Source organism: Mirounga angustirostris, unplaced genomic scaffold (genome assembly GCF_029215605.1).
Source record: "Mirounga angustirostris isolate CCGP_5_RB_7025 unplaced genomic scaffold, mMirAng1.0.hap1 SCAF_2, whole genome shotgun sequence".
Taxonomy (NCBI): domain Eukaryota; kingdom Metazoa; phylum Chordata; class Mammalia; order Carnivora; family Phocidae; genus Mirounga; species Mirounga angustirostris.
In genome coordinates, this window is record NW_026991710.1 from 176,309,127 (window position 1) to 176,319,373 (window position 10,247).

General features: G+C 40.7%; 1 protein-coding gene across 3 annotated transcripts in view; it reads right to left on the reverse strand.

Annotated features, from left to right (window-relative positions):
• The window catches only part of ERI1 (exoribonuclease 1), a 34,535-nt gene extending 25,207 nt beyond the window's left edge, over positions 1 to 9,328 (reverse strand). Inside the window, exons 1-3 of one of the 3 annotated variants that reach the window (XM_045879762.3) lie at positions 9,051 to 9,327; positions 5,989 to 6,167; positions 1,903 to 2,113 (exon numbers count right to left, since the gene is read on the reverse strand). In XM_045879762.3, coding sequence (XP_045735718.1) covers positions 1,903 to 2,113; positions 5,989 to 6,167; positions 9,051 to 9,158 — 498 coding nt within the window. In that variant the 5' untranslated portion in view covers positions 9,159 to 9,327. Of the gene's footprint in view, positions 1 to 1,902; positions 2,114 to 5,988; positions 6,168 to 9,050 lie in introns of all 3 variants that reach the window. The other 2 variants (XM_045879763.3, XM_064585599.1) reach the window with 2 other exon arrangements.
• Positions 9,329 to 10,247: the final 919 nt, after the last annotated feature.

Sequence of the window (10,247 nt, forward strand, 5' to 3'; positions counted from 1 at the left end):
CAGAGAAGGAAAATGATTTGACTTATATTTTATAAGGCTCACTCTGACCACTATGTTGAGAATTGGCTGTAGGAGACAAGGAAGGAAACAGAGACCGGTTAATGGTGAATGCAGTAAATCCAGACAAGAAATTATGGGGCTCAGACTAGAGTCGTAGCACTGCAAGTAAGTGGCTGGGTTCTGGATGTATTCTGAAGGCAGAGCAAACAGGAGTTGCTGTTGGTCTGGATATATGATAGGAGAGAAACAGGAGTCAAGGATGACTCCAAGGTTTTGAACTGAGTAATTAGAAAGACAGAGTTGCCATCACTCAAGCTAGGGAAGACTGAACATACAATGGGTTGAGGATAAATTCAGTTTGGGACATGTTAAGAGGTCTGTTTAAATATCCAAGTAGAGACGTTAAATAAGCAGACTGGATTTGGTATAGAGGTCCAGGTTGGAAATATAGATTTGGAAGTCATTAGCATACAGTTTCTAAAAGCTTGGAAGTAGATGAGATTAAGAGATCTATATAGAGAAGAGGACCTAGGAATGAACCCTGGGGCATCCAGTATTAAGAGTTGTGAAGAAAAGGAACCAGCAAAGGAAATTATAAAGGGGAACCCAATGACGATGGAGACAAATCGAGAGAATGAGGTGTACTGATAGTCACTTGCAAAAAATGTTTCAAGGAGAGAGTGGTCTTTTATACCAGGATTTAGGTAAAGGTCCAAGATGACACTAATGAGTGATTTTAGTGGAGTGATGGGATTGCAGACAGTGTGAATTTAAGAGAGAATTCGAGGAAACAGCAGTATGTACCTTTTTCAAAGAACAAACAAATAGGGTAGTTGGCGGGGAAGTGGGACAGAGTGAAAGCTTTATATGTATGAAAAGTAACATGTCTGTATGTGATGGGAACAACACAGTGAAAGCAGTAAATCATTACTGTCTCAACAAGGGAAAAGAATTGCTAGAGCAATGTCCTTGAATAAGAAAGAGAAAGTAGAATCTAGTGAGTTATGCAAGATTATTACCTTCATAGCTGTCATTTTTCCTTTTAATTTACTGACTATAATCTTCTTTGGACAAAGAAATTATATAAATAGTGTGATTATAACTAAGAGGCTCTGAACAACACTAAGAAAAAAATCTATGCATTTTAATACACAAGGCTTTTTATACTTGCTCCCAATGTGTTGGCAGCAACTGAGGATAGCACAGAAGTAACTTCTGGATAGATGAGATGTTGATATACCCTTGCTCAGATTTTACAAGGCAAACAGTACTATTTGGAGAATTCCTGCTAAGTTCCTGAACTAATGATGCAGTGACAGCAAGTATCTAAAGCATATACATTATAGGTCTCGAAGCCAAGGTTAGGAGTGTCATTTCCGCACTAAACTTTTCACCAGAAAGATGGCCAGTTCTAAGCTGAAAGGCGATTTCTGTAATTTGCCATTTTTAGAGATCACAACATATAGTAGTCTACAGCAGTGGTTCTCAACCCCCAACTGCATGTCAACTGAGAAGCTTTAAAAACATGCTGATGTCAGGGGCTCCACCACAGAACAACTAAATCAGAATCTCTGGGATGTGGGCCAGGCATTTTTCCACCCTCCCTAGGAGATTCTGATGTCCAGCCAGATATGTGTTCCAAGCAAACAGAAAAAAAAAAAAAAAAAACACCAAAAAACAAAACCCTCTAATTTTAGCTGTTGGAAAAGGAGAGAAGTAGCCTCTGAAATTATTTCATTACAGCTTTTCTATTAATCAAGCTGATACAAAGTACACAAGAGAAAACAGCCCACTTCAGAGTTCTCATTCTAGCTTTAAAACAGCAAATGAGATCCCTGGTCTACTGAGAACACCAGAATAGTTGCTGCTAAAAATAAAATTGAAATACAACAACTTACTTACTATTTCTAAGGTATGGGTATTCAGTAAAACCACAGGAAATTCAATTATCTCATGTATAAATTCAGGTGGGTTACCCTCTTCACAAGTGGCTTCGAAATCAATGACACAAATGTAGTCGTAGTAACTGTCAGCAAAACTGCCCTCTTTCAACATGAGCTTCTGCTTCTTGTAATAGTTTTTCAGCCTTTTCTTTAGCACATCCTTTACTCCTCTAAGGAAAGAAGAAGAAAATGAACTCTGAGGTGAATTCTACAACCAAGAATCTGAAGTCTTACCTGCTGGCACTGGGTTGAACACTGGCAGTCGCAGTATAATTTAGCAAATATTAGCTAAAATAAATGTAAAGAAAACAAGACTTAAAGCTAAGTTAGCAAAGAATTAAAATCAAATGTCACACAGCATCAATATTTTCCTTCCCAAGCACATAAGGGCGTTTCTCCTATACTAGTATTTCAAACCATAAGCCTTGTTAGCATGTACCACCTACAAAGCCATACTGCCTTATATACCAAGGTGATATATGTATTACAAAAACTGAAATTAATGTTGAACTCTTCTACAGGCCAAACACAAATTTCAGAGTATGAAAATTTAGATAAATGGCACATTTATGCTGTCTCTTTCCTTTCTTTTGGTTTTTATAGGTTAAACAACTACAATATCCATATGAGTACGAAAGTGCTATGAGCCTAGCATGTAAAGTTGAATGTCTATTAGCTACTTAACTAGGAAAACTCATTTAGAAGATATCCTAGTGTAAACCATGTCCAGAAGAACACTGTCATACTCAGTAGGTTCTTAATTGGAAGTAGGTTTCTTCATTTACCATGGGTAGAATCTAATTAAGGAGATTATAGGTATTTTCAAAATATATGTTCCACAAATGGTGGGTGGAAAAAGGGTTGTTCTAAAATAGATAACAATGGGGGTGCCTGGGTGGCTCAGTCGTTAAGCGTCTGCCTTCGGCTCAGGTCATGATCCCAGGGTCCTGGGATCGAGCCCCGCATCGGGCTCCCTGCTCTGCAGGGAGCCTTCTTCTCTCTCTCCCACTCCCCCTTCTGTGTTCCCTCTCTCACTGTGTCTCTCTTTGTCAAATAAATAAATAAAAATCTTTAAAAAATAAAAATAAAATAAAATAGATAACAACGGTTGGTAATGGTGGTCACATTCTTCAAACTGTAAATACTTCTAAAAATTTTTTAAAAGTCCTGACCAGCGCTGACTTCCTTCAGGTTACTTGTATGAGTCCTATTAACAGTTTATAAATACAAAATGGCAGTAAAAATAAGAGGATCTAAATTGTAATTAGTGTGTAGTAACAACTCAGGTATTTTGGTCAGTGACTATTAAAAAAAATTTTTAACCTTTTATTTTCCTTTCTAAACTACCAATGAAAAGAAATCCTATTCATGAGAATATTAAAATGAGTGGTTTTAAGACAAAATGTTTTAATATGTTTATTTGCTTGAGATTTTCTAAGTTACCAAAATCTAAGAAGGAAATCCCTTATCCCCTTCATATTAAGGTACTGTGAGTGACCTCTGTGTCATGGGACAGCTCTGATTCCTTTGTCTTAATTTCTCTTTCTTTCTTGGAGAAACTATGCTTACTTAAAGGGGTGCCTGCAAACCTAGTGGCAACAGGAACAATAACCAGGTGCTCCAGAGAGAGACCTGTCATCTTTAACGTCTTCTTTGCCATCCACATCCAAATCACCACCACATTTGCCAATTCTAACTCAGAAACAGATTCAGAATCTGGTTCTCCTGAACTGTCTCTGGTATGGCTCCCATGAGCTCCTCGGACTCTCGCAAATGCCTCTAATGCCACAACCCTCCTTTTCATCCTTTACCCCACTTGAGAACTACCCACCAATGCCAACTTCCTGCTAAAATACCTGCAGTGACTCCCTTATGCTTATACGTTAAACAGACTTCAGCATACAGTTCCTTCACAACTTGGCTACGACCTATCATTTCAGTATCATCTTCAGATGCTCCCACTGCCCATGGTACATCGAACACTGCAGGGAAAACACTATATGAGCCACTGCCTAATATGTGATACGCTTTCTTGTTTTGTAACTTTGGTTGTACAACAGCTGATGAGAAAGCAAGATTATTTAAGAGAAAACATACCTACAGAAATTAGTTTTGAGTTCTTTCTGTCTCAATTACTCTCCGTCCCTTTTCTCTTTGGCTTGTCAATTCAATCATCACTCCTGAACTCCTAAGCCAGACTCTCTTCTTTATTTGCATGCTGTGCTTGGCCAGACCTCCAACACATCACTGGTCACACTGTATTGTGATTGTCCGTATATATTCCCAAAATACTGGCTGCTTTCCAAAGTGGGGAATATACATGTCTATCTTACTTGTGTAACTTTAATGCCCAGTGTAGTGCTTAGAAATCAGTAAGTGCTTACTGAATAAATGTGCAAGCATATAATTAGATCTCTAACTGCCATGCAAGTCTCCAGTAAGCAACTGATCTTCACTCCTGGGAAGGACAAAAATTTTGCTCAGAAAATCTTCACAGGGGGCGCCTGGGTGGCTCAGTCGTTAAGCGTCTGCCTTTGGCTCAGGTCATGATCCCAGGGTCCTGGGATCGAGTCCTGCATCGGGCTCCCTGCTCAGTGGGGAGCCTGCTTCTCCCTCTCCCACTCCCCCTGCTTGTGTTCCTGCTCTTGCTATCTCTCTCTGTGAAATAAATAAAATAAAATCTTTAAAAAAAAAAGAAAAGAAAAGAAAAGAAAATCTTCACAGGTTGTATCTTCATAATAGAGTCAGGAGGGGGCGCCTGAGTGGCTCAGTCGGTTAAGCGTCTGCCTTGGGCTCAGGTCATGATCCCAGGGTCCTGGGATCGAGTCCCACATTGGGCTCCCTGCTCAGCGGGAAGCCTGCTTCTCTCTCTCTCCCACTCCCCCTGCTTGTGTTCCCTCTCTCACTGTGTCTCTGTCAAAAAAATAAATAAAATCTTTAAAAAAAAAAAAAAACAGAGTCAGGAGGAAATGAGGTAAAATTTTTTGTCACAAGTTATCATGCAGACAATCTAAAAGGGAAAAAAGTACATGTATGCTCTTTTGAAAGCAGTGAAACTCTATTTTAAAGCAAAGAGAAGGAATTTTGCCTAAAGAGAAAAAGGATACAGGGGGACCCAGAAACAATAACAGTTTTCATCTATTGCATGCAGTCAATTTTTTTCTTAATGCCTGGCAATTGAACTGTCCATCAAAAATATGCATGCTTGGGGCGCCTGGGTGGCTCAGTTGGTTAAGCCACTGCCTTTGGCTCAGGTCATGATCCTGGAGTCCTGGGATCGAGTCGGGCTCCCTGCTCAGCGGGGGTTCTGCTTCTCCCTCTGACCCTCCCCCTTCTCATGCTCTCTCTCTCTCTCTCTCTCATTCTCTCTCTCAAATAAATAAATAAAATCTTTGAAAAAAAAATATGCATGCTTTTCTGGATTGAAAGGTCATTCTTACCCCATGCCCCAAGTCGAAATAAAGTGATTTGTTTTGCAAAAAATTACTAAAAACTGAGTATGTATACATCTCATTGAAGACAGACACACACACACACAGAGTTGCCTAAGCTGCATTGTTTTCTCATTCAATATACAGTTAAACATCACACATACTATCATTCTGCATACCTTTAGAAACTAAAACCGAAAAAAATATTTCCTGGTAGGTGATTTTTTTAAATTACCTGGTTTCAAAGAAACCCTCTTTATAAAAATAACACAGAATAATATATATCTCCAATCTCATTAATAAGATATAATTAAGCATCAACTAAATGATCAACTAAAAAAATTTAAAACATATTTAGTATAAGATAGCTGCTCCTATACATTGTTGGTAGCTTGTCAAAACATTCAGACTTCAACTCAGCAATCTTAGTTTATCATCTAAGAGACTCTCAGAAATAATCAGAGTTGCACATATTCACTTTAAGAATGTAAATTATAGCTTTTATCTGAGTATATGGTAGGATTACAGACGACTGTTAATTTTTCAGTGTTTTCAAGACTTTCTGGGATGAACGTGTACTACTTTTAAATTTTTAAAAAGTTATTTTTATTTACCTGGTTTCAAGCTTGAATTCTGAAAGTTTAGCTCTGAGTTCTTCCTTACTCATTCTATTAATGCATCCGTTTGTAATAGCAATCTCTTTGTAAACTGGGTCACTGAAATCACTTGCACTGGAGGTAATGAACTTAGATCCTTTTGTTTCTTGGCCATCGAATCTACATCGTTGCTTTTTCTACCAAAAAAAGATATAGCTTATAATTAATACAAACATCTTAAAGATTCAAACTCCTGAGGCCTACTCATGCTACATGTTCAGTGAAAAGTACATAGAAAGAAGAAAGACGTGTTTCCAATATAATTTACCCTGCTGTTCTGAGTCATGAAATTTCTTAAAGGAAATGAAGCTAAGTAAAAATTGTACTGGTGTTGGGAGCACTTCAAAACAGAGCCCCTGCTGACCATTTACTAGCAGCATGACCTTGGATAGTTACTTATTAATGCCTCTGATCTTCAGTTTCCTTATCTATAAAATAAAGAATAATAACTGTTCCAAGTGGCATTTAGTATTTGGTAATGGTAAATAGTATTTAAACAAGGTTATTATAGGGGTGCCTGCGTGGCTCAGTTGGCTAAGCATCTGGCTTCAGCTCAGGTCATGATCTCAGGGTCCTGGGATGCAGCCCTGTGTCCTGCTCCCTGCTCAGTGGGGAGTCTGCTTGTCCCTCTCACTCTGCCCCACCCCTGCACACTCAAGCTCTCTTTCTCTATAATAAATAAAATCTTAAAAAAAGTTTTTTTAAATAAACAGGTTATTTTAAGGATTAAATGAGATTATGTGTATCCGCTCCCAACACCATACCCCACTGTGGCAATTAATGGGATCTTTATTACCATCATAGACTATAGAACCAACCTTTTCACAAATGACATTCTGAAATTTACAAACTCATTTTTAAATGACCTTTTACAACATTATGCATGTAAAAGTCAGTGACTTCCTGAGAATTTTTTTTTTTAAGATTTTATTTATTTGAGAGAGAGAGAGAAATCGCAAGCATGTGTGAGAAGGGTAGGGGTAGAAAGAGAGAGAATCTCAGGCAAAGTCCCCGCAGAGCACAGAGCCTGACTTGGGGCTTGATCCCATGACCATGAGATCACGACCTGAGCCAAAATCAAGAGTCGGACACTTGACCGACTGAGCCACATAGGTGTCCCCTGAGAATTTTTTAACCTGACTTCATTTCACTAAGTTAACAGAAACTGCCCAATATAAAAACAAAATGGACTACTAGATAGAAATCTAGTTCAAAACTTCCTAGAACCCAAAGCAAAGGAAATGTATTCAGTTTTAAAACACACAATTTCTAAAACTCACATTTGTAACAATTATTCAGAAGAACTACAGTTACTGTATTATAAATCTTTATTCTTTCCTTAAAATCTATGTTGAGAAAAAACATGACTCAACTGTAATCAGTCCACAGGTAGTCCAAAATTATTAATATGCTAAATATCAGAGTTCCATTTATAAGTTAATTATTTTCCAAATGCAATGTCACAAACATTAGGTATGTTCCAGAATTTTCTTTTCTTTTTAAGATTTATTTATTTATTTATTTATTTATTTGACAGAGAGAGAGAGACAGCGAGAGAGGGAATACAAGCCTGGGGAGTGGGAGAGGGAGAAGCAGGTTTCCCACCGAGCAGGGAGCCTGATGCAGGGCCCAATCCCAGGACCCTGCAATCATGACCTGAGCCGAAGTGCAGGCGCTTAACGACTGAGCCACCCAGGCGCCCCATTCCAGAATTTTCAAAAAGACTTTGGAACTTACCATCAATCCACATTAAAATTTGTTAACTTAAGTCATAATTTACCACACTGTCCCCATGTGAACTTTAATGACAGATTAAGAAGGAATAACCATGGACAGGCCAAAGTCCCTGACTTTACACTAATCCTAATGGTTCAGCAACTGTTTCTCATTCAAAGCTCAATTTAATACAACACACATTTACTAGAAATGCAATGCTAGGTATTGTGCTAGAGTACTCAAGAATTACTCCTATCTCCTCAGAGGAAGAGATCAGCAATCCCAATGTGTGAACTGTCCATAAACTGAAGAGTAACTGTATTATAAAGATCCTTGCTGACAAATGTTTTAAAAAGTTTATTACGCTGATCTTTGACTAAAGCTAAGGAAATAACTACCTTTCAATAATACTTTCAATTTATAATGCCTTAAAAAGAAAAACCATCCACCATAAAAAATAATGAAGCCAGGGGCTCTGAGAGCAAAAGGGAAGAATAGTGTAAGGTGAATTCAGCAATGGAGGCAGGAGCCAGGTCCTGCAGGACGGCAAACTGAAGACTAGGAAGGGGAGAAACCCAGTCAGGTTTATGTTATTAAGATTATTCTAGCTGCTATGTGGAGCCCTAACTGTAGATGCAAGAACAAGAGCAAGGTACCCATTCTATGAAGTGCTCAGAATACGTTACTGAAATGAAATGATCAATTTTTACAATCTGCAGCGCTAGGCAACAATAATTTGTATCTGCCAAATAAAATGAATAAATAAGTTTTAAGACCGTCTTCACAATTTTGCTCTGTGACTCGGATCTACCAATAGGTGTCAAAATCATTACGGAAAATAAGTCATACGATAGGTCTGTATGAAATAGTAGCAAATGGGCAAAAAGCTCCAACTAACAGGCACAACCACCTTCTGTTAAGGCTGGGAGGTAATGGGCTTCGGGTCTTAAGAAATGACATACCTAGAGCATAATGGTGCGCTTTTTAAAACATAACCTACCAATCACCTATAAGGGCTAGACAGAATGACTAGAGCAACAGTGTGCACAGAATATTTGGAGCAGAATTCCCACCAGAACTTGTAAAACCACAGTTCACACACTTCTCTTCTTGACTATTTCCTCACATCCAGAGGGTAATTAGGGCGAGAGGGGGCTGCGTGACAACCAAGGCACCGGAGCTGGGGACAGGGGAAGCGGCCGGGGCTGGGGTCCAGGGGCACGCAGGCTGAGGTTTGTGCGGAACACCCTAAGAGACAGGTCTGGAAGGGCTGGGCACCGACGGCCGGGCGCGGGCGGACTCACCTCGGGATTCGGATGCTGCGGCTCCTCCCCACACTCCGACCCGGGAGACTCCAGCCGCGCGGCAGCCACGGCCTCGCTGCCAGGCTGTTCGCTCCGCTCGTGCTCCATGCCGGCTGCCACGTAAGAAGACAGTTGCTGGAGCCCGACCCTCGCTCACTCTCACTCGGCCAAGACCGAAAGCCTCGCCTTTCTCCGTTGAAAAATTACCGGGCTCGCGTTCCCGCGGCGGCGGCCACACAAACTCGAGCGGACACCTCCCACTTCCGGGAGCGTGTGGCGTCCACACGCCGCGCAGGCGCAGTGAGCGGGCGCGGGCGGAACGCTATCGCGTCTGGCGACCCCGGAGGGAGGAAGGAGGTGAGGAAGGCGCGCGCGGGAGAAGATGGGTGTTGGCGTCTCCGCGCGGTGAGCGCGCGAGCGTCCTGTTGCCCTTACGCAAGGGTCTAGCCTCGTCCCTGGAAGATACCACCAGAGCACACGATCTCATCACCATATTTTCTAAGGAGAAAAACGAGGCGTACCGTGGAGAGAGGTGAACTTCAACCGTGACGAATAACATCTGTAAAACAGTCTGCATTTTCCATGAGGAGTTTAACGTCTGCTTCTGGAGGAAAGAAAATGGGACTGGACTTACTAAAAACTAAGCAAAATACATGAAGACAGCTGTTTTCAGACATTGGGCTACAGGCAGTTCTGGACTGTTGGGCCTGAAAGAGAACAAGCAAACAAGATGAGCCTTACATGGCTTTCTGCCCAAAGTCACTTTCCAGTTTGAGGTGCAGGGAAGGGGAACTCCGAAAGAGACCTAGAGTTTCACTAGGAAGACAGAGGTCTTACTGAGTTGAAAAGACATGGCGTGGAGTTTAGGGAATTTGGGGAGGCCAAGCTGGTCGGAATTTATGAGTTGGAGTTCATGGAGAAAGAGCTTCAGGATCTACGTAGGAATACCCTTGAATCTTTAGCTGAATGAAAATCCGTGGACAGGTCACGTGAAATTCCACAAGGCCCAGAAGGAGCAATTATGAGGAGCAGTGAGCCAAGCAATTCTCAAAGCTCACACAGGACTAGGACTCGTTCGAGTTCCCCACAGCCAGGGTGGAGAAACTGGAATATGCGGAATATGCTATAGAGACCCCAGAAGTGTCATGCCTTAGTTGTGAGGTAAACTAGCCTTAGACTCTGGAGTCTAGAGTAAAA